Source organism: Papilio xuthus, unplaced genomic scaffold (assembly GCF_000836235.2).
Source record: "Papilio xuthus unplaced genomic scaffold, Pxut_1.1 DF825946.1, whole genome shotgun sequence".
Classification (NCBI taxonomy): domain Eukaryota; kingdom Metazoa; phylum Arthropoda; class Insecta; order Lepidoptera; family Papilionidae; genus Papilio; species Papilio xuthus.
The window spans coordinates 9718627-9742032 of NW_013532703.1; the positions used below are offsets into that span (position 1 = coordinate 9718627).

The 23406-nt window shown below is 33.4% G+C and overlaps 4 protein-coding genes across 6 annotated transcripts; 3 read left to right on the top strand and 1 right to left on the bottom strand.

The window, feature by feature from the left end:
• The first annotated feature begins 1054 nt into the window (after positions 1-1054).
• Positions 1055-4736, top strand: LOC106124580 (sequestosome-1). 3 transcript variants are annotated; one of them, XM_013321410.1, is made up of 9 exons: positions 1089-1159; positions 1325-1338; positions 1430-1606; positions 1834-1998; positions 2181-2353; positions 2519-3161; positions 3248-3391; positions 3662-3877; positions 4033-4736. In XM_013321410.1, exons 3-9 carry the CDS (start codon positions 1432-1434, stop codon positions 4173-4175), a joined length of 1659 nt encoding a protein of 552 aa, XP_013176864.1. In that variant the 5' UTR covers positions 1089-1159; positions 1325-1338; positions 1430-1431; the 3' UTR covers positions 4176-4736. The 3 variants fall into 3 exon arrangements, with proteins under 3 accessions (XP_013176863.1, XP_013176865.1, XP_013176864.1); XM_013321409.1 differs by lacking the exon at positions 1325-1338 and having other exon boundaries at positions 1055-1159; XM_013321411.1 differs by having other exon boundaries at positions 1059-1159; positions 1325-1606; positions 3677-3877.
• On the bottom strand, positions 4723-7929 carry Rrp42 (exosome complex component Rrp42). Its single transcript, XM_013321412.1, has 6 exons — positions 7481-7929; positions 6955-7151; positions 6552-6717; positions 6080-6259; positions 5603-5826; positions 4723-4846 (listed from the first exon to the last, which is right to left on the bottom strand). Exons 1-6 carry the CDS (start codon positions 7535-7537, stop codon positions 4744-4746), a joined length of 927 nt encoding a protein of 308 aa, XP_013176866.1. The 5' UTR covers positions 7538-7929; the 3' UTR covers positions 4723-4743.
• Positions 7930-8811: 882 nt separating this feature from the next.
• Positions 8812-14195, top strand: LOC106123884 (sodium-coupled monocarboxylate transporter 1). Its single transcript, XM_013320295.1, has 14 exons — positions 8812-9100; positions 10331-10490; positions 10571-10636; positions 10714-10765; positions 10978-11045; positions 11127-11281; positions 11570-11710; positions 11922-12030; positions 12294-12403; positions 12893-13035; positions 13121-13248; positions 13328-13494; positions 13824-14049; positions 14127-14195. Exons 1-14 carry the CDS (start codon positions 8889-8891, stop codon positions 14193-14195), a joined length of 1806 nt encoding a protein of 601 aa, XP_013175749.1. The 5' UTR covers positions 8812-8888.
• Positions 14196-19437: 5242 nt separating this feature from the next.
• LOC106123885 (sodium-coupled monocarboxylate transporter 1) lies at positions 19438-23357 on the top strand. The gene is made up of 13 exons (XM_013320296.1): positions 19438-19646; positions 19806-19965; positions 20252-20317; positions 20406-20457; positions 20806-20873; positions 20947-21101; positions 21254-21394; positions 21494-21712; positions 21874-22013; positions 22240-22367; positions 22535-22701; positions 22932-23097; positions 23177-23357. Exons 1-13 carry the CDS (start codon positions 19438-19440, stop codon positions 23195-23197), a joined length of 1692 nt encoding a protein of 563 aa, XP_013175750.1. The 3' UTR covers positions 23198-23357.
• Positions 23358-23406: the final 49 nt, after the last annotated feature.

Sequence of the window (23406 nt, forward strand, 5' to 3'; positions counted from 1 at the left end):
TAACATTAATTTGTTTTTCTCCAACGTTCGATAAACTATGACTCATAATAATATGCACAATAGTATGAAGTGTTTTACAGAGTTCACAAATACATTTCCCAAAAGTATGGGAGAAGTGGAATATTTTTACAAAATTGATTTTGTTTTAAGTACCAAAACTATATTGACTATTAACCTTCCTGTACCCGCGCCAAATTTTTTAACACCTATACCCGCGCACGGTGTGACAGACCGTAACTTTGACTCCTATTACGTAGTTATTTTTCTATAAACCGTTTATTTTTTTTTTATTTTACAGGAACTATAGGATGTAATAAAACAAAAAATACCAATTGTTAGCTTATACTATTTAATACTGTAATGACTATCAGTCTTTCCATAACAGCCTTAAAAAAGTCTCATTTTTTCGTATAGTCATGAAAAACAAACATAAAACCTTTTTATTCTAAAAACAAACATAAAATAATTTTTAATTTTTTAAAATAAGATATTTTGAGATCAACGTAAAATAAAATTAGTTAAATTTTAGAGGGTTTATTTCTTTATTTGTCCACTGAACAATCCGAGTACAAACACTTTCCGAGAAAAATAGTACATACGTACGTAGTATAGACCGTATTAGGCCTAAACGTCCTGCTAGCACGACTGTGTCCCACGTACCAACCAAAAGCAAGCCCCAAATCGTGCAGCTAGCAGAAAGCGCGAACTCTCAAAGTTCTTGGAAAAAAAAATATTTACGAAAAACTGTTTCGTCGGTCTCACAGACATTTGCGCGGGTATAGGAAGGTTAAGATTATACCGACCTATTTGGAAGGCGGTTTCTAAAACGATAACGGTAACGGTAGTTTTCCACTGGTGTTGCGAATGTGGCGTCAGTGATCTCCCATGGACATCCATTGGTTGATTGTCTCTTGTCATATAATAAGTATTTATTCTTCTTTGTTACGAAACAAAAAAAATTACAATTTAATTTTGTGTTGTATTTGTAAAAATGGCCCATTCAATTTTAAATTGGTCGGGAGATTTTTTTTATCTGTTGGTAACCCTACTGACTTTAAAATATAGAATCAGCCGATCTTTCACAACAACATTCTGTTTGCAGATCGCGAAGAATTGAGTCGTCTTGTTATTGTGTAAATTTGGAAGTGCTGATTTGTCGGTAAGTTTGCAATATTTTTTAATTTATTTTTGAAAATATATCTTTTCTTATAGCAAATGTTTAAACTACTTATTAGAATTTTTATTTAATTACGATATTGTTAAAGTGCGCATAACGTTTTATCAAAATGGCTACAAGCTACAATATCTACTATTTTACTTTCAGGGGAAGAGAAAGAGGTGTAGATCCTGTTTATTTGCTTAATTACTAAATTTTATATGAGCAAGTTTGTTAATACGTCAGTTGTTTACAAATAATACGATTTTATAGAAATGGAGGATAAAGTGCAATTCAAAGCTTATACCTATGGGAAAGATCAATCCAAACCAGAAGTTCGTAGGTTTGGGATTGAAAAAAGTGTGGTGACAAGTTTCTGTTACCTAGATGCTAAGCTTCAAGATATCTACCCCTCCTTGAAGCATAAGCGTTTCACTGTAACTTGGAAAGGTGAGTCGCCTTGTTCAACCATTTTGTTTTACTATTTAGAAAATGCTGATGCAACATTATTGAAATTTTACGTTACAATTTTAATACATAGCTATTAAATTATGTATTTAGCTAATAAATATGGAGTTTCACTATGTTCAGTAGTTGTAGACTAGTAGAATTATTGAAAATTTCCTTGTAGAAAAGTACTTTTGGAACATTTGCAATCATTTGTATTTCCCTTCTAGATGAGGATGGGGATGATATTACTATTTCTTCTGATGATGAAATGATTACTGCATTGTCATCTATGACTGACAATGTCATGAAATTGAATGTTTACTGCCATGAGGAAGGGCCTCAGGAAATTGATTGTGATGTGGTGATAACTGCTACAACGGAGAATGCTACTGGTAAGGCACCACCAAGTTGACAACTCTGCTTAGTCACAACTTTAATGTAGTGGCAATTTTTTTTTTCTTAACAAAGAATATTATTTGTTAGGAAGTTTTATACTGTACAATTTATCTTCAAATTCTTATGATGATACATAAAATTTGCCTGATTTATATTAAAAATGTGAAACATCTTTTAGGAGACAAAAATGCAGCTCACTGTGGGGTTATCTGCGATGTTTGTGATATCCCAGTAGTAGGATTCCGTTACAAGTGCACAACATGCTCTGATTATGACCTCTGCTCCAAATGCGAGGCGGCTGGCCATCATTCTGAGCACATCATGGTCCGTCTCCCAATGCCGAACATGCCAGTAAGTTGATTTCTAAAAATATACCAATTTTTCTTGCTTGAAAAATATTTGTGGTTTAATATGAACAAGTTTAGTCAAATATAAGTTAGAAATGTGTGTAACATTTTCTAAAATCACCTATACCTAAAATAAAAGATGATTTTATAAGGTCACCCAAATTTTCAGCGAACAATGATTAAGGCAGCTATAAGACGTTCCCGTCACATTATGAAGTCTGTTGGCAGTGCTACGGCAGACCTTGAACATCTTTGCAAGAGGCCCAAACGTGATAGGAGTAGTGACAAGAAACGTCATCATGGTCGAGGTGAACATCATCATCGCCGTACTCAGTCAAGCTGGTTTGATATCTTTAGCACATACATGAATGAGTTTGCTGATCTCGCTGGCAATGTTGGTCTTGACACCAACAAAGATAAAGACAAAACTTCAAAGCCTGCTGAATCGGGACGCCAAGAGCAACCTCAAACCAGTGACAATGCTGCAACATCCACATCTAAACAATCAGATGCAACAGCTACTGAACCAGAGTGTCCCTTTGCTGCTAATATCAATCAAGAGAAAATTCAAAAGTTTCTGCAAATGTTATATGGTGTCACCAATGTCAACTCTGCAGCTCAACAGGCTCCTGAGCAGTCAAATGTGGATAATGAAGGAGATTCAGGAGCTTCTGGTCAGACATCTGAAGCTGGTAAAGAGGATGCAAAATCTGAAGTATCATCAACTAAGGATATTAATGAAGCTACTACTCGCAAAGATGAGTCACCTGAAAGGGGTACAGATGAATGGACTGTGATAAACAAGGAAAAAGGTAACAATGTCTTTAAATATACTTCCATTCTTCAAATAAAGTAGCATTCTTATGCATTACTATAAAGCTGTAATTAATTATTTTAGATCTGATGGATATGGATCCAAAGCCAAGTGCTCCATTTGAACAAAATGTGCCGATTGGTTTCAATTTGTCTCAAGAATTCCAACAACATGTTAAGATTGGCGAGGGGCAAAGCTTGTACCCTCCTTTGCACACTGCTTCTGCTGGTAAATATTCTACATTATTTGCAGTATAAATTATATTTCTTATAGCTATCGCCCGCGACTGCGTCCGCGCGAAGTAAAAAAAAACTTAATAAGTAGCCTATGTGTTCTTGTAGACTATGTTTTATATCTTGGCCAAATTTCAGCGAGATCCGTTAAGCCATTCTGGAGATACCTTCAAAAAAGCATGCATCCAAATCATTCGCATTTATAATATAAGTAAGATTTTCGAATTGTAAATATGTATGAAGAAAACTTTTTTTTAATATTTAGTATTGAATCCCCAAGAGCCAGAAGTGCTGACACCATCGCAAGGGGCGGCTAAGCCAAAGGAGCCTGAAACTGTTACAAAGAACATGCCATCTAGCAGCCAACCCAAAACTGTGCCCCAGCAGCCCCAACCTCAAGGTGTCAAACCGAAAATGCCTAATAACAACCAGCTTCCAACTGGACAAAAGCAACCCCAACCTCCACAGAGTTCTCATATTAGTGAGTATTATGTCACAAACAGCAACCATGTTTTAGGGTAATAACGAGTACCTGAGCTCGGCTTTGCACATCATACCTTAAATACTGGCATTTAAATCTTGAGCTGTTTCTGATGTCTAAGATATAATTGATGTTTAAGATATGTTTTTTTATAGAGCCACATATTGATGCTGCGATAAGGCAAATGCTGGCTATGGGCTTCAACAATGAAGGTGGCTGGCTCACTCAACTTCTGGAAAGCACAAATGGCAACATCGCCGCTGTTATTGAACTGCTTACACCAGTTATTCCAAAGTAGATTCATATAATACATTTATTCATGCCTTTTCGTTAATTTTGTGGTGAATTGTCTAATGTTATATTCATATTTAATCAACATATATCTTATAGAAATTTCAATGTTATTTTCAGAGCATAAATACATTTTTTTGTAAGTTGAGGTGGTGGAAATATATTTGGGGTTTAATTATTATTATAATTTTTGTGATATTCGAACAATTTAGTGGAACCGGAGTCTATGTTAGCAACTCTATTAAATCTAGCTAACATTAACATTTTTTGTAGCCCTAGGGCTAGTCTTTTATTATATTTATCATGTTTAATTTAGACGATGGAAAATTTATAAATTTGACATTAATGAATATTTAAAAGTAAATAATCAAATTTTCTATAAAATTATTTGATAGAATGTGGCTTTGATTTTGTCCATATATCATGAACATCTTGATCAAACTAATTGAACAAAAATTTAATTATTTACTTGACATTTTATTAATAAAAATATCAAAAACTTACTATTTCTTAATACTATGCATAACTGTATGGATTCTATATCAATAAATAAATTTAAAAGGTCAAATGGTGTTTTATTTCAAAAAACCGTACGAGTGTTTCTTTAAATCAGATATCTCATCTTTCTCACGTAGGAGGGCGTCCCCAAGAGCATTATCCAAACAATTCGCAGCAGTTCTGAAAAAAAATAGGACATGTCTATTAGGTAAATCATTAATGCAAATAAGATTATTGAAACAATGAAACTGATGATCTTTTAGGCGCCTATAATGCACGTTAATTCAAAATAATGAAAATATAAATGAGTAGTAGTAAATAGGCTCCCAAATTGTAAAATATAGTCCATTTAATACTTGCTTATGTTATAAATACATATTGTTAAAAAACAGGCCAAGAAAGTAAGAGTTGTACATATGAGACTGATATTACAATGGAAATAAATTGGCCAATTACATTGAATCTAAATCTGAAGAGTATACAAATAAATACATTAGTTATTTCAGCTAAAAAGTAATATCACTGCATAAGTTTGCTGGTTCCTAGCTAATAAGTACAACTGTATAAATTAAAATTAAAAATTCTTTATTGAGCTAAAAAACAATTTCACAAAAATTTTGTGGGCTCTGTCTCCTGAACTTGTAAATACTGTGTTGTTCAGGAGACAGCACCTTCTCTTATCTATTGCCTAAAGTTTATATAGATTCTTAACATATATGTAATTAAATATAGATTATTATTATTGAAATATAAATACTAGATATATAGTGTGCGATAGTGTGTGATTTTGCATGTGCGCTTGTGTGCTTAGTTATGTATTGTTTTGTTTATGGTTTTTACTACTTTTCTCCGAAGTATTATTTATATTGTTTATGTTATGTATTTATTCTGTCATGTTATTTTTAAACGATTTAGAATTAATAACATCTCACTTACATTCCTTGTTCAATGGCACTTTTAAGTGTTTTCGGTGACAGACTTCCAGGACCATTCATTGATATAGTGCTACATTTACATTTAATATCAGGAATTACATTATCGTCCGTTTGGTAAAAGTTTGGATTTCCTGTAACCCCAACTACAAGTGATATAACACTACAGCGTTCTTCTTCTGCGGAAGGATCAACAACACATTTAGTTCCTATTTTGCATAATGTGACCTGAAAAAAATAGTTTTTTTATTTCAATTTGCATTACAAATAGATAGAACTGATCAATTTCATTAATTCAATCTTTCAATTTCTACAAAATTATAAAATTTTGATGAAAATGTAATATAATGTTGCCATGTTCAATAAATGATGTTTATATCTTTATAAGATTAAGGTGATCATCAGGAATAGGATATACTCTAAACATTTTTTTTCATTTACACATCTGGTAGAGCATTTAATACAAAACAGAAAAATTTACCAAAAGAGGTGCAGTTCCAATATCTAATTGCTTGCTGTCATATGGGTCGTCTGACAATTGTAAATCAATGTTGCCACCATCCATTAATGCTGCTTTTACACATGGCAACCTGGTGTTAAATAATGCAGCTTTAACCGCAAGAGATACTGCATCACAAAGGTTGCCTCCGCATTCAAGTATCTGTAATAAAAAAGCAATCATTTCTTAAAACATTTCTGGTTAATTGACCAATCACATTTTCAATTTTTAATAAACAGCAAAGATCTTTTTTTTAGATCTTTATACTATAGGTGATAAAAATAGGAGTATGGTGGTAAAAATTATAAAATTTTGTGAAATTCTATACATCCATTTATGGATTCATATAATTCAACTTTAAAAAAATTATAAAATGTAGCCAAATACGTTACTCATTGGAATTCAAATTGTTATTCCAATCTATTTAAATATTCATTTATGACTTAATACTTACTAAAATATCAACATACAATTTCCAACACTGTTTTCCTTCAAATATACAGAGCTGTTTTAAGTTGAAAGCTTGTGGGCTATAGTAAGCCCGCTGCATTGTACTAGATATGGTGTTTGCCAACTGTTCTCCCCCTCTACCTTCAAATTCTGGTGTTGCATTAGCTGAACTAAAATAAGGAAAAAAATCTACTTTACTCTCCCAAACATAGTTAAATGGTGACTTTGGGAGTGTGTTAGTGTATATTCAGTATGATTAATATAATTTAGTGGCTGCTTAGGTTTTTTTAAATCAATTTCTATGGATAGGTGTTTGCTTTCGACTTAAAGCCACCTGTTGATTTTACTATGTTTATTTTATCTTTATTATTAGTTTGCTTCCTCAAAACTACTACCATGTAGCTTACCAATCCACAAAGAATTCTATTTTGCCAAGGCCAGGAGTCTCTGGTTTTGGTACATCAATTTCTGTCTTAACTCCAACTAGGATATCTGTGTTGGCAAGCCGCAGCCTGGCCGAGCCACTTGCATGGCTCACCACATCTGTTTCTAGTTCCATTGGTCTATAGTCAATACTCGATCTGCCATCAGAGCGGAAATCATTCTGAAAATATTTAAAGACAAAAACTTAACATAAATTCATAAAAGAGTTTTCTTAAATTTGAGTTCAAGTATCATGTTAGAAGTTAATATTATTATATTATACAGGAAATTAATTTTAAATTTATTTTAATTAACTAAATATTTCAAATATATTTGTTAGTATACAAAAATATAGTAATAATTTAAAAATCAAAAACTGAAACTTAATAACCTAAAATATTGATTTCGAACATAACATAACATAGAAAGATTATGTAATTTTATAACAGTTTAATACACATTTTAAAAAATGTTGAAGAAAACATAACATGTGATTGTGCAAAAACTTACTTCAACACCATGTACGATAAATACTTGCTCTGATTGACTTATTAAAGAGCCCGCCATTATTATATTACATATGTGGAATGTTAACAAATTTTATTCCATTTAGAGGAATTTAGAAATATTAACAATACAATTATTATTTTATGAGTTTGGAAATTTGAATAAACGAGCAAACTTTTAACTTTTATAAGGTATAGTCTTGACAGAACGCCTACAACCTTCAAGCTACAAGTAGGATTAGGATTACCAGTAAGAGAAAATTTCCTTACATATCACGAAATTCGTTCCTATTGCAACTGTAATCGATTAAATAAGTATTTGCAATTTATGATCTCATGGTCCATAGAAGTTGTTTTGTAATGAAATTTAAACAGCTTAATCATTACCAAAAAATCACAAGGTAAGCTTTGTATTTCTTAAATATACTTATCTTCAGCATTTATAATAATAACGAGTTGTAGCATGTTGGCGTCGTGGTTCATGGACTCATGGTAAATAAAAGTACGTGTTAGTTCACGTCACATTTACTTGTAAGTTCATGAATATAAAAATGGCAACACTAACTCGTGCAGCTGCCGCTTTCCCATTGATGAAAATATGACGCTGTCAAGATGACACTCAATAGATTTCTTATTGCCTTAAGATTAAGGTCCTTGTCTAACCATAAATTCACTATACTGAATAAAATTATTACTTGTTGACATGTTTGCTAATTTCGATTGACATAATCATCAGCATTTGCAGATGCGTTGCCTACCAACTACGAATTAGTTCCATTTTTGTTGCCTATCGTTATTCGAAGAAGGAGCAGACGCACACAAAAGATAATATTTCCCCTTCCTATGCTTCCTCTTCTCTATCAACCCCTTTCCTTTTCCAACCTTATAAGAAAAGGATGGGAAGGGAAAGAAGACTAAAATTAGGCCTCCGGAACGCACACCAATCAAACGAAACGCAGAATTGCTTCCACTTCACACCACTTCTGTATGATCGAGGTATTACACCGGACGAGCCGGCCAGTTCGTGCATCCCTCCCCCATGCATATGCACATATCTGCCAAGAAATACAAAGATATGTGTAGACTACACATATCACGTTTCTTTTTAAAAAGGTTAAAAATGATAGTCATCAAAGATGGGGTATTAAACAAATAAATTTTTGGGTATATGGAGATTAAAACATTTGTCCAAGGGACGAACAACTAAATTTTATAGTATTAGTCAGTTCCTGATTCACTCCTGCTGGATCTATTGAGGGGGATCTCGCAACTTCCTCTTTTAAATTGCGAGTTATCGTAATTGTTTCATTGTAACAGATTGCGCTTTACGTCTCGTCGGCCTAACGTGCTGTTCGAACAGGGGCACCCATTTGTGTTATGTGCATGAAATATATTTCGATAAAAACAGAATTATGGAGGAAATACCAGGTGGTGTAAATGAAATGGCTTACCAAATGCAAAAGTTCTCATGGGCTGACTACGTTGTGTTTGTGTTCATGTTGGCAATAAGTGCTGTTGTGGGTATTTATTGGGGTTTTGTAAAAGACCAGTCCTCACAAAATGATTACCTACTTGGGGGACGGAATATGAAAGTTATTCCTGTATCGATGTCCCTTGTGGCAAGGTGAGCCTTTACATAAAATATATCTTCTTTTCTTAATCATCTTTAGCTAAGTGTAATTATTACAATGCTCGCTATGATGCCACAAACTTGACTGGTAATAGCCCAACCTAATTCTTCTGAAAGATACTAGTGTAAATGATGGAGACTGATAATTTAGACTAACGCAGACTAATAACGATTGCCTATTGGTTTCACATGAAAGAGTAAGTTACACGTTTGCTCATTGGACACATATGTATATAAGGCATAAAGATTTTAAGTCACGTTAGTTAAATGTCTTGTTGTAAATTGGCTTTTAAAATGTGTTACAAAGTGTCATTGTTTTGTGGGATTTCAATTCTTTAACCAGCAATTGTTTTTACTAAAAATACTTATTGTCTTTTAATAAATCTTACTTCTTTTTATACTAATATTTTAAATGCGTTGTTTAGATGGATGGATGGATGTGTGTTTGAAAGTATCACCAGAACGGCTGAACGAATCTTAATGAAATTTGGCAAACATATGTAACATAGTGTGGAAGAACACATAGGCTACAAGTTATTTTTTTTTAATGGTCGCGTACCGAGTGGGGTTCGATCGCTAGTTATGATATAATGATCAATTAATTATAATTAATTAATATAACAATGAATAATCAACTGATAAAACTGTGACGCATGTAATAACTTTATTTGTTGTAATAAATAGATATTTATCACATACACGAAAAGATACGATATCCCTAATAACATCGATTTCGTTGTGGATATTAATCGAAAAAGAGTCGATGAATGTAAGATAATTCTAATTTTAATTTCTTTATCTATAAAACATTTCAAATTAGGTCTAAAAAATCAAACTAAGCTGTATATTCGTCATTATCTATATCATCTCACTATACGTCCACACTGAAGAGCCCGGAGCTTTCTCTAAGTTAAGGGTGACTAGGCCATACTCAACCACGCTGACACAGCGCGGGCTTGCCTTCACACATATCTTTGAATTTCTTCCCTGATATATGTAGGTTGCATCACGATATTTTCCTTCATCGTAAGAACGAAAAATATACGGATAAATCGAAAAACGCATCAGTACATGACGGGATTTGAACTCAGGACCTGCAGATTACAAGTCAAGCTGCATGACTACCAGAATTTTGGGACTTCTTCACTTGCTTACTTATTATCTTCTACTAAGTTGTTGCTCTAATATTTTTTTTAAATAAAAACGTTTTTCTTCTGTTTTCAGTTTTGTTTCAGGTATTACTCTCCTTGGTTCACCCACTGAAGTGTATATGCACGGAACACAATATGCCTTTATAATGGGTGGCATATTTCTAATGTCGATTGTCATGACTCAAGTCTATTTGCCTGTTTTTCATGAACTTAAAATCACATCTAATTACGAAGTATGATAATACAGATTTTTACTTTTAGTTCACATTAAGGCGTTTTTCTTTGATTTAACCTTTAATAATTATATTTTCAGTACTTATCGTTGAGATTCGATAATAGAGTTCGATTGTTTGGTTCAATACTTTTCGCATTTACATTGGTAAGAATATTTTTTCTTATTTTATTATAATATATTTTTTTAACTTTTCTAGATTTATGAAGTTCCTTTTATTTCAGGTTGGTTGGTTACCGATTGTTATTTATGTTCCTGCGTTGGCTTTCAACCAAGGTATATATTATATAAGTATATAAGTGTATTTCAATGTTCTGTAGATATTGTATTCGATAGATAGATCACCCGTGACTTAGGGTAGGCTCCGAGCCCCTCAGTGGGGATGTATAGTTAAAGTTAACCTAAAGCACTAGGTTGTTGTAGATCGATTCTTTTATTGATATAATTACCAGTGAAATCATATCAACATTTAAATTCTTTGTTTTCAGTAACGGGTGTCGACGTTCATGTAATAACTCCTATAGTTTGTTTGGTTTGCATATTTTACACGAGTGCTGTAAGTAAAATTATACAGAATATTCGGAAATTCCGTAGGTTAAAGCACACATGAAAACATGAATTTGACTTTGATATACAGGGTGGTCTGCAAGCAGTCGTATGGACAGATGTGATACAGATAACCGCAATGTTCGGAGCTATGGCCTTAGTGGCGATTAAAGGCACTATAGATGTAGGCGGCGTGGGCGTCGTGTGGCAGCGGAATTTAGACTCACAACGGATCGAGTATCCTAAGTAAAACATCACTCTCTCGTTGTTCATATAGTTTTTCTTACACTTACACTTGTTTCAACAAATTAAGTCGGGATGTAAGCTGGAAATGTTTACAACAAAATACAACAATGTTTGTGATTAAAATATCATAAGTTTTTACTTAACTTACAACTCTATATATTAGAAGTTTTAAATTATTGGTTAAAAATTAAGTATCATCATGAATTTTCTTTCCGCCATCATCTTTAGTATTTAAACATTTTCATTAGGCATAGAAATATATTCAAGGGAAATATTAATTAATTACAGCTGGGATCCCAATCCAACAGCACGACATACAATATGGAGTCTTGTCATCGGGGGCCTTGTTTATTGGCTGCAAGCAAATGCTGTAAATCAGACGATGGTTCAACGTTACTTAGCATTGCCCACGTTACGAGGTGCTAAATGGTGAGACTGATCAACTGTAAATTGTAAAAAATTATACAACTAAATAAATTTGAGGTAACCATCTCCTTCTGTTACGGGGATTACTATTGCCGAAAGAAACGAAAAAAAGGAATATATTTTGCAATTTTTTAGAAAAGAACTGAATAACAATTCAAATTCAATTGCAATACAATCGCAAAGGTATATTTTAATGGCATATTCTTAATTTCAGGTCAGTTTTTCTGTTTTGTATTGGAATATCAATTTTATACTGTTTTTGTCTTTATTGCGGACTGCTTATTTACGCTCGGTTCCACGATTGTGACCCTTTGCAGACTAAGGTAAATGTAACTTTTTTTCACTAACATTATGTATTATTTAACTGTAAATAATGCCTTATTGACTTTATTTAGAACGTGCCTAATCATTAAGGACTCTTGCTTTTTTAAAAATCTTTTACTTAAGTTAGTTAAGCAGGATTTAGTGTAGACTTCTCATACAAAATCGATAATTAGAGACTGCTTATGTAACTATTAAACGACTTATAAGTATACAGGGTCTCCTTGGTGTTTGTTTCATATAAAATCATCCTTCTTTTGTTTAGTTAGCGAAAGCGAAGGATCAACTCCTGCCTCTGTTAGTGATGGACGTGCTTGGCGACATCCCAGGTCTGCCCGGCGTGTTTGTAGCCGGTATATTTAGTGCCGCTCTAAGGTAATAAAAAGAAAACTTTACTTAGCAATATTACATCTCTTTTTGATTCATCAATAAAGTTTAAGCACATACATTGTGTTATTGTAGTAAAGTAAATTTTATTTATTATTTTTAATAGTCAGTACGTAAGGAAAAATTGACATTATTTTTATTAATCATCAGCTCACTACCTTCCCAACAAGGAGCGCGTAGCCTAGCCTACCTTAAGTCAGGGATCAATAGGCCATAGTCAACCACGCTGGCCCGATGAGGGTCGGTTGACTTTACACATATCTTGGAATTTCTTCTAAGATATGTTGCATCACGATCTTTTCGTTCGCTGTAAAAACAACGGATAAATGTACATATGTAAATCGAAAAACACGTTGGTTCATGGTGGGATTCGAACCCAGGACCTGCAGATTACAAGCCAAGTGCTTAACCCCTGAGCCACTGACGCTCCTACATTTATGCATTGAGAGCTTAGGTTAACAAATGTTTATGTTTTAGTTCGTTATCGACAAGTTTAAACTCGATGTCAGCAGTCGTGTTGGAGGATTTCTATAAGCCATTCTTTAAGAGACAATTGACTGAACGACAGACCAATTGGCTACTAAAAGGTGTTGTTATACTTTTAGGATGTGTGTGTCTCGGTAAGATTTTTTTCTATAATATTTGCTAAAAAATTAGATGTCTGGTATAAGTTTTTAGAAAAATGATTGACATATCTTATTTTAGCATTAGTTTTCATCGTTGAGAAAATGGGAACAATTCTACAACTTACAATGACTTTGGAAGCGATGACGATGGGTCCGCAACTCGGAGTTTTCACAATGGGTATTCTCATGCCTTGGGTAGATGCTACGGTACATATGTTTATTTGATCGGCAATAAAACGTATTTTAATTTACGCTTCGTTTTACACAATTTCTTTAAATATTTCAGGGAGCGTTAGTAGGTGGGATGTGTGGACTTATAACAATGTCATGGTGGTGTTTGTCTGCACAGCTGGCCATAGCTAGTGGACAAATTGTACACCCTCACAAACATCTTTCTATTGAGGGCTGTCAGTACAATTTTACTATAGCAGATACGACAGAGCTACCTATTATGTAAGTGAAGTATCTATAACATTTTATACGTTTGCGTTGAAGTAGATGGAGTCTAATTCCAAGAGACTAACTTTTAGAAAAACAAAACCAATATTGTAACTTTCTCTCCCTAGGATATACCCATATGATTTCCTTATCAGCTTTTTTCATCTCGGTCAGTCCTCGACACTTTTGTCGGATTCTTGGCAGTCACCTATGTGTTAAACAGCCTCTTTCTAACTAGTTTTGGGCCTTCAAAAGGAAGGAAAAGTAACTATGAATTTCTAAATCTTGATTTAGTCGTAGATAGTTCAAATTCGTAAGTACTGTGAGGTCAGAATGTGTTCCAGCGCTCAAGTTAGCCCAGTACTTCACGTGTCATACATGTGGTATACACTTGCTGGGGCTCTAATAGCGGTCTGCGTGGGCCTGGCGGTGACCCAGGTGAATAGGTGGAGGGGGAAGGTACATGTGTTGCCTTCACCTAACCTCCTCGCACCACAGCTTAGAGGACTGTACAAGGATCCCCCGCACCCTGGTGATGACTCATACATAAGGGCGTATGATAGTAAAAAGGTAAAGTTTACTTTAGGTTTACACTTTTACGCTCACTAAAAAGATTAGCTCATTTAAAATACATTGTTTATTTTCAGGTTGAACGTAATAAAAACTCTATGTCAATAAACATGAAACCAATAAACGAAATTGAAGAGATTGGTTGAAATTGAAGTTATTCGAAATAAGATAATGAATATTTTTAGTGTAATTAAATAAAAATATTTAATATTAAAAGTGTTTGTGTTGTAAAAAGTATACATACTTAATCAAAGTTGAACTAGATAAAAATGCATTGCATTAAACATTTGTGGAACAATTTTTTTTCTTTTGCGTTTACTAAAATATTTAAAAGGTTAAATTATAAAACTGCATGTCAATATAAAACATATCGTTATTTCTATCATTACACATATTACTCATATTGTTAGTGTAGTGTATGCATAAACGTAGTGTTGTTTGTCTCGAGCGTACACGCCATAAGTACATGCCGGAGAGAGGGGACGTGAGTCGATGTCAGACCTTTGAGCCGGCAACACGTGTCGGTACGTGAACGAGCCAAATATAGCACAACGAATGCTACATTGGCGACGAGGATAAAACCGTGAGTACGGAAATAAATTGTATTTGAAAAAAAAAGGAAAGAGAAGACCAGGGTGTAAAAAAAAAAAAAAACATTTCAGTAATTGATGGACGAAAGTATTGTTTAAATTATTTTGCCTTACCTTACAAAAAAAATAGTAGGTAATGGATTGCCAAAAATAGCAACAGTCTTCTCTGTTTATATATGATTTGTAAAACGTGGCCTTAAGTAGTTCCCAGCCGTGAATATTTTAAAAACGGTTCGGAATGTAAACTTAACCAATTGAATATCGAGATAAGATCACAATATTTTACTATCAGAGAAACAGATTCATTGCTGTGCTCGTCCGTCTAAGTTGTTAACTACAAAGTGCACTACGATGTCACATCGAAGTACATGTGCAAGCGACAAATTAATTCCGGTCTATTGATGAAGCAGGAAATGAATAATGATTAAGAAAAGAAAATATCGAACAGTTACAATGATAAAATAAACATTACTACGAGGGTAGTATATCCTCGACATATACATATACTGTCATGATTTCGACCAAAATCAATAATCAAATGCATTTTTAAGACTGTCTTCGACCGATGGTTGACAAGTAGTGTGTAGATGGATAATAGCATTCGGCGATGTTAATCTCGGTCAACCTTATGTGTATATACAACTTCAATAACATAGGTACAGTCACCTCCAATAAAGTGTCAGCGATGGAGAAATTGCAAAGAATGCTAAGAAAAAAAGAACTCGGCTTGTACGATCGCATGTATTCTCCATATTCCTTTATGCCTCCAAAACGTGGACCCTACGAGAGAGTGAGAAAAAGAAGATAGACGCGCTCGAGATGTGGTGCTGGAGAAGAATGCTGAAGATACCTTGGACCACCAATGTACTAAAGAGGCAGCGACTAGGTGGCGTCTAGTAAAGCAGATCACTGATACATGATGACCATGACCAATCTGACAAAACTGTAACGACGAAGAAGAAGAACTTTCGCACTTGTCTACAGAGTATAGCTGACCATTAAATTGGTTAGATCATTGGTGTCTTGGAGATATAAAAGAACCACGGCTGACCATTAAATTGGTTAGATCATTGAATTGTTACAGGTATAAAAGCACCACGGCTGACCATTAAATTGGTTGGATGATTCATGTCTTACAAGTATGAAAACTGCATAGCTGACCATTAAATTGGTTAGATCATTGAAGTCTTGCAGATAAAATAGAACCACGGCTGACCATTAAATTGGTTAGATCATTGAAGTATTACAGGTATAAAAGCACTACAGCTGACCATTAAATTGGTTAGATGATTCATGTCTTGCAAACATGAAAGCTGCATAGCGGACCATTAAATTGGTTAGATCAGTCATGTCTTACAGACATGAAAGCAGCACGGCTGACCATTAAATTGGTTAGATCATCTCATCGTTAAATCGATAAGTTCATTTACAGCCTGAAAAGTTGTCAATTACATAAATTAAGAAGATTGAAACCCTGATCGATAAATTGATATTACGAGTGGTAAGAAGTTTGAAGCTAAAATTTGTGTGAGGCAAACTGTTAACTAAATTAAGGTGAGAGGTATCTAAATTAAGGTGAGAGGAAATACATTATCTGCAATAAAATCAAAATAATGACTATTAATCAACTATGTGCCTACAGTACATGTTTTATAATTAGAAAAACCATCAACAAAACAAATCATCAATAACATGTCGTTTGTAAAGTTACAGATTAATAAACGCAGCACTCGGCGAGCAAGTCTAATTGTTGTGCCGAAAGTGAGTGGAAAGAGATATATGTATAACATACGAAGGAGTACAGCTTCATAAGTTGTTACTGTCATCTTTATAAATGTAAGTTCAGTTAATCAATTTAAATCTAAGCTACCTGAATACATTTTAGATTTTTGTAAAAAAGTAAAGTAAATTTAAGTCAAATTAATGGCGACTATATTATGTACATTGTACGATATTGTTTTCAAGTGACTATTCCTTTGTCTTTTTGAGAAGTAATTCTTTTAACCCTGTTATAAGCACCTTACTACAAAATACGTAGTACAAAATGATATAAAATGTGATTGACTATTAGTCACGTTTTGTTATGAATATTTACAATATGTATAACGCAATTTCTAATATTATATTGCCAGTTACTAAAGTCATCATAGTTGGCTTTATTAACGAATCCGTGGCTAATGCTGGATTGGTGAAGTTTCCAGAGATACTATTAACTACGAGTATATGTAAGTTCAAATCTCGTGATGTACTGTGCACTAAACAAATTTCGATTCAATAATTGTGAAACATATAAGTAGTTTCCGCTTCCGGCGATAGATGACTCTGTATTTAAAATACATCTGAAATTGATTTTATTGCTCTAATTTGGTAAAAATAAGAACGGAAACGTGTTTTTCTTTGATAATGACATGCTACATTTGCCGTAAAATAGAATAAATAAAGGTTAATGTTTTCTTTCTGAAATAGCTTTATTTATAGCATAATTATTGGACCAAGTCATGGAGGAATTCATTGTAAAAGTCGCTGTTTAGGCAACTCCTCGCTGAGGACACACTAGTCGCAGTCGGGGTATGTTGAAGCTGGATTTTGTTATCAATAACCCACAAAAAATTGGTGAGTCAACTTGAATTAAGTTTTAACGGCTTTAAACTCAATTTAGGGAGTAGAAATACCGATTTATGAAATATTGAACCAAAATCGCACTATCGACTTATTTAAACGACTTTAGCACACCGCCTAAAAGTGTGTTTAAAATCAAAGAGATCTTGTTGACATAATATATAATTTTACTTTTAAATGGCATTCCATTTGGATTATTATAAGCTGAATAAAAAACGATTGCGGAATAAAATGCTATCCCTTAGTTCTACAAGTAACTTAATTATTTTCATACAGAAATAGCTACCTGTTTGATTGTAAATAACATTAGAAAATAAACGGCAATGACAAGTTCATTTGCTAACCTGTGAAAAGAAGGGACAAAGAGTTTGTCTCTTTATGTTTATTTATGTTACGCTTATATTGAAAAAGACTTTTACTATGTTCAGAGTAGTCATTAGCAATTCATTGTTACATATAGATATAGTTGAACATCTGATAAATTGAAAACTTATAGTGGCATTTAAATATTGTCCATCAAGTTAAATATAAAGTTCAACATAATTAAATACCGTTAGTGACTCTGTGTTGTGGGTTGAAAGATCTCAAATAAGCTGGGAAATAAATTTGGTAATTAAATATAAAAAAGGTATAAGTCTTGACTTTTGAAACCTTCATTCAATAGAAAATGTAACATCTATGAAGGAGAAGAAACATTAAATTGTTAACATAGTAAGTTAGTCATTTTCAGGTTATGTATTAGAAAATAAAATTATCATTGACTATTCCATAATATAGGGATAGAACATTCTTATTGATGCGAGGGTGCCTTCATCTGTCTGTCTATCTGAGCTTAGGTTTGGTACATTGATGGACGGGAGCCTGGGACCATTGTCATGGACTGATTTTGATGTATTGGAATATGTGAAGTTTGTGCGAGTTTTTGTGGGTTTAATATGTTTCAGTATAAAACTTAATAATATTAAGTGATTAGCCTAAGTGATTGAAATGCTATCCAAGTTAGTATTTCGTACGAGCGAAGTCGCGGGCACAGTTACATCTGGAAATTAAAAACTAAACAAGTTAAATGGTCACACAATCAGTTACATCTTTTGGTGTTCCAACCAACTAGTACTGTGTCTACAGTGCATAACATTCATAGTAGAGAGTAAAATTTATTGTTACTACTAGCATAAATTATCACGCCTAGGATACATTCAAACTGTTAAGTACTTTTAAGTACTGTTAATTATTAAACATATCTTTTTAGCAAAATATTTGGCTTCGACATTAATAATTTACACAAAGATAACAAAGTAAACGTCAATTAAAATCCTGCTTCCCATACCGTAGAGACAGGTGGTATTGATGGCGATATTGAAGTTTGGAATATTTTAACGTGACAAATGTCAAGACGAAAATAAGTTTATTTAAAAAGAATTGAGGGACACTGGCGCGTTCTAAATAACAAATGGAAGGAAGTAGAGCATATAGAAGGAAGAAATAATGGAAACATGGAAGATAAGTATAGGATGGTAACAAATATCTATGCAGTTGTTGTGAAAATAATTATTAAGTGAATTTATATTTATTGTTATTGAATCTAAGTTTATTAAACTTACAAAATGGATATACATGTAGAAGTGTAGAGAAACTTAGAAAATCGAATTTTATGTATACTTGTATTCTATTAATTGATAGTTTTAGAATACAAGTACCTATACTTAGCAAGATTAAATATATTAAAAAAAGGAAGGGATGTAGTGTATGCATAAACGTAGTGTTGTTTGTCTCGAGCGTACACGCCATAAGTACATGCCGGAGAGAGGGGACGTGAGTCGATGTCAGACCTTTGAGCCGGCAACACGTGTCGGTACGTGAACGAGCCAAATATAGCACAACGAATGCTACAGTTAGGTCTGTGTAAAACTAGACAGAAGAACCAGATAAAATTGGTTAAAGGTCTATTTAAAGTTCCGAAAGGAAATCATCAATAAAACGCGAGTCAGAAATAGCCCCAGTCTGTATTTGCGTAGGAAAATAACGTGGGGCAATTGAAAAATTGCCCTTGCAAGTGTTGCTCTGCTCTTATTGAAGTCTTGAGGGTCAGGAGTAACGTTTGTAACACCTTATATTTAACTTTTATATTGTAAATTATTTAGACAATTTTTATTGTATTGTATTGTAAAATTTATTCAAAATGGAGAAATTTAATGTGTCAACCGTTCGATTATCATATCAACAAAAGTTTTCGTGGTTAGATTACTCCGTGTTTGTAGCAATGTTGTCGATATGTGTTGGGATTGGCATTTATTTTGGATTTTTCAAGAAACAGAATTCAACTCAAGATTATTTGATGGGCGGTAGGAATATGAAATTGATACCAATTTGCTTCTCTTTAGTGGCTACGTAAGTATTAACTTGAGTTACCGGAATTCTTATAATTTATACCTTTTAAAAAAAACTATAATACTTTTCCATTGAACAATAAATACATAATCCAATATTTAGGCAACACTTTATCTTATGTTATTTTTTTGTATATATCTATATTAAGTTTCTCTTTAGTTTCATTTCAGGTATATCACTCTTGGGCACACCCACCGAACTCTATATTTATGGAACTTCGTACATATTTTCTTTTATCGGGGCTATAATGATGTCGATCATAATATCTCAAACGTTTATACCAGTATTCCACGAGCTACAATTGACTTCTGCCTATGAGGTTCGTACTTTCTTAAGTTTTATATTTTTTTACTGTGCTGTGTTTAATAACATTTCTTCCGAAGTAGTAAATGAAAAAATCATTTACAACGTTTATAAATAATATAAAGCTGAGTACTGACGGACGTTACAAGGTGTAATGTTACGAAGTGTAACATTCACATCAAGTCGTTCGTTTCTCGCTTGTTTCCCTGTAACACGTACTGATTGCATGAATGTTACGTTACACCTCGTAACGTCAGTCAGTGCGTTTCGAAGTTTGTTAAAATATTAATTGTTGCCTGCAGTATTTAGAGCTCCGGTACGACAAACGAACGAGGTTATTTGGATCTGTTTTATTCAGCGTTTACTTGGTAATTATTTATTGCATTTAGAGCTTATGACTTTACCTTTTAGTGAAGTTATGAAATTCATAAATTACATAGTATATATGTTTTGCAGATGGCCTGGCTACCTATTGTTATATACGTCCCAGCATTAGCCTTCAATCAAGGTATTTTTCTATTTTTAAGGGCGAATAACCAAAGTTTTCACATAAATTGTCTTAAATTATTCAAACTTTCGTTAGTCATTATAATAAACTTATATAAAAACGGCTAAACTGGCGGCACTAGTTTCGAACCGAGCGTCGCTCAGTGAGCGTCGGGCCGCGTCCGCGAAAAAAATAGCAGTCCCACTCACCGTGATGAAACCCCCGATGGGCCCGAAGATAGGGCCCCCGATGGGCTCGAAACTAATCGGTGCCGCCACGGGACAAATATACGTGACTGTTTAGCCGTTTTTATATAAGTTTATATTATTAGTATTAATGTTACACAAATTTGAATGATCTTTGTTTTAGTTACTGGAGTAAATATACACATAGTTACACCGATCGTTTGTGTTGTGTGCATATTTTATACATCATTGGTAAGTTGTGATATTAAAGAATGGACATATAACTAAATAAGTGTATGTTTGTATTAAAGAGTTGTATTTGCAGGGAGGTTTACGAGCTGTAGTATGGACGGATGTCATTCAAACTGTAGTAATGATCGGAGCAATGGTGTTAATTATAATAAAAGGAACTATCATAGTTGGTGGTTTGGAAGAAGTTATAATGAAGAATTGGAACAGTGATAGGATAGAATTTCCAGTGTAATTTTTTTTGTTGTTTTTCCTCAATATGTAGTGAATAATGTTGTAAAGGTTTTGAATTCAAGTCTGATAAAATTATAATTGCATTATAATGTTATGATGCCTTTACTTAAATTGCAGGAAGTTTTTTCATTATTTTATTTAAATTTTAGTTTAAGTTGGGATCTAACTGAGAGACATTCAATATTGTCTGTGTCAATCGGCTCAACATTCTATTGGGTCGGTCTTATTGCTGTGAATCAGTCAATGACGCAAAGATTTTTGGCATTAAAAGAATTAAAATCATCCAAAAGGTGACGCATTGATTTTTTTTTTGCTTTTATTTTTACTTAAGAATATTTTAAGGTTATTTTTAACTTAATCGTTAAGTCTAATTTGTGTGTTTGTTCCAGGGCCGTTTGGGGATTTTTAGGTGGCGTGCTATTAGTTGTATTTATATGTGGATATAGTGGTTTATTAGCATTTGCTAGATACCACGATTGTGATCCAGTAAACTCAAAGTTGGTGCTTGCAAAAGATCAGTTACTCCCCTTGTTGGTAATGGACATACTGGGTGACTGGAATGGCTTGCCGGGTTTGTTCGTAGCTGGTGTATTTAGTGCTGCACTTAGGTAATTAAAATTAAAAAAAAGTCTACATTTTGTTAATTACCTTATTCATATAGTATTGAATTTCTTTACTAATCAAGAGCCATTTATTCATCTTTCTTTTTTCATTTAAGTTTGCAAGTTTTTTTATTTTGTATAATTTTAATTTGGATGTTCATTTTAAGTTCTCTTTCAACCGGTCTTAACTCAATGTCTGCGGTAGTTTTGGAAGATTTTTGGAAGCCTTTCTTTAGACCATTGAGTGATAAGGAAACTCAGGTACTAGTAAGGACTGTTGTCGTTGTACTGGGCGTCATATGCGTGGGTAAGTCCCATTTTTATGTAGCTATAACTCTTTGCAAAAATCTTGGCGGCCCAAGGTGATCTCCAGTTTCACAGAGCTCTGCCCCGCATCCTGTTACACCTAACATTTTTGTTCTGCGCAGCGACTCCCGCGAATTTAAGAGCCGCCAAGATATCTGAAAACTTTTATATAACGCCTAGCTTCTTTGTTTTCTTGTCCTGGGATGTTGATTTATAATTTCTTTTAGGTTTAGTGTTTGTGGTAGAAAAACTTGGATCAGTTTTGCAATTGACGATGAGTTTGTCATCTGCATCTATGGGACCGCTTGCAGGAATATTTTCTATGGGAATATTTTTACCCTTCATTGATTCTACAGTAAGTTTTTATTACGAACAATACTGATCTTATTATCTCAAATATTTCTCTTTCATATCTAGTTCCGTTAACAAGTTTTACTTTATTAAGAAATGGTAAAGATAATCGTTTCAATTATTACTTTATTTGATTTCAACGAATTGAACTAATGTTTTATATTCCATCAGAGTGCATTAAGTGGTGGTGCAGTGGGTTTGATGTCAGCGTGGTGGGTCGCCGCTCACTCGCAGGTGGCGCAAGCGAAAGGATTCCTTAGATTTGAAGAGAAACAAAGGTTTTTACATAACTGCACCTATAGTTTTGGAAGTACAATTTCACCGGATGTACAAGAGGTGTAAGTAATTTTATTGTTTACTAGCTGTAGCTCGCGACTCCATCCGTGCGGAATGGAAAAAAGACTTAGTAGGCTATGTGTTCTTCCAAACTATGTTTTACATCTATGCCTAATTTCAGCGATATCAATGCAGCCGTTCACGAGATATCTTCAAACAAACATCCATCCATCCAAAGATTCGCATTTATAATTAGAATTTAGTAAGATATTACTTGTATATTTTATTCCAGGGAGGTGTCTTATCTGTATCGCATCTCATACTTATGGTTCACAGCATTTGGTTGTACAGTGACTGTGATTGTTGCGAGTCTATTAAGCTTCAGAAAATATCCAAGAATTCAAAGCGATCATCAATTATTTGCTCCATTTGTAAGATCATTGATTAAAAGGAAATCGGTAATAAAAATTATAATTACATTTATAATTAAATATTTTTATATATGTATAATAAACTTATATTCATTTCTAATTTTAGGTTAAGATGACCACAAGATAAATGTTAGCGTCAAAAGATATAGATCAAAATCGATTCGATTTCAAGTGAATATTCCAGAAGTAAAATTTGTACATACATAAGCAAATCAGCGGACAAATTAATTTCCTAAACTTGATTTTGTTAAATCGCTGTAGCCCATTTTTTGTCTTTCTGACATAGTGTGCCACCTGGATTTAAAATAATTAATTGTAATTTTTTTATATAAATAA

What these genes read in the sequence shown, in the direction of transcription:
- LOC106124580 (XM_013321409.1), top strand. Translation starts at nt 1,432, where the DNA reads ATGGAGGATAAAGTGCAATTCAAAGCTTATACCTATGGGAAAGATCAA. An exon ending in TACAACGGAGAATGCTACTG is followed by an intron (nt 1,999 to 2,180) that starts GTAAGGCACCAC and finishes AACATCTTTTAG; the next exon opens with GAGACAAAAATGCAGCTCAC. An exon ending in TGTGATAAACAAGGAAAAAG is followed by an intron (nt 3,162 to 3,247) that starts GTAACAATGTCT and finishes TAATTATTTTAG; the next exon opens with ATCTGATGGATATGGATCCA.
- Rrp42 (XM_013321412.1), bottom strand. Translation starts at nt 7,537, where the DNA reads ATGGCGGGCTCTTTAATAAGTCAATCAGAGCAAGTATTTATCGTACAT. An exon ending in TTATCGTACATGGTGTTGAA is followed by an intron (nt 7,152 to 7,480) that starts GTAAGTTTTTGC and finishes AAATATTTTCAG; the next exon opens with AATGATTTCCGCTCTGATGG. An exon ending in TTGGAACTGCACCTCTTTTG is followed by an intron (nt 5,827 to 6,079) that starts GTAAATTTTTCT and finishes TATTTTTTTCAG; the next exon opens with GTCACATTATGCAAAATAGG.
- LOC106123884 (XM_013320295.1), top strand. Translation starts at nt 8,889, where the DNA reads ATGGAGGAAATACCAGGTGGTGTAAATGAAATGGCTTACCAAATGCAA. An exon ending in AAATCACATCTAATTACGAA is followed by an intron (nt 10,491 to 10,570) that starts GTATGATAATAC and finishes TTATATTTTCAG; the next exon opens with TACTTATCGTTGAGATTCGA. An exon ending in ACGTTACGAGGTGCTAAATG is followed by an intron (nt 11,711 to 11,921) that starts GTGAGACTGATC and finishes TCTTAATTTCAG; the next exon opens with GTCAGTTTTTCTGTTTTGTA.
- LOC106123885 (XM_013320296.1), top strand. Translation starts at nt 19,438, where the DNA reads ATGGAGAAATTTAATGTGTCAACCGTTCGATTATCATATCAACAAAAG. An exon ending in GAATTAAAATCATCCAAAAG is followed by an intron (nt 21,395 to 21,493) that starts GTGACGCATTGA and finishes TGTTTGTTCCAG; the next exon opens with GGCCGTTTGGGGATTTTTAG. An exon ending in TCACCGGATGTACAAGAGGT is followed by an intron (nt 22,702 to 22,931) that starts GTAAGTAATTTT and finishes ATTTTATTCCAG; the next exon opens with GGAGGTGTCTTATCTGTATC.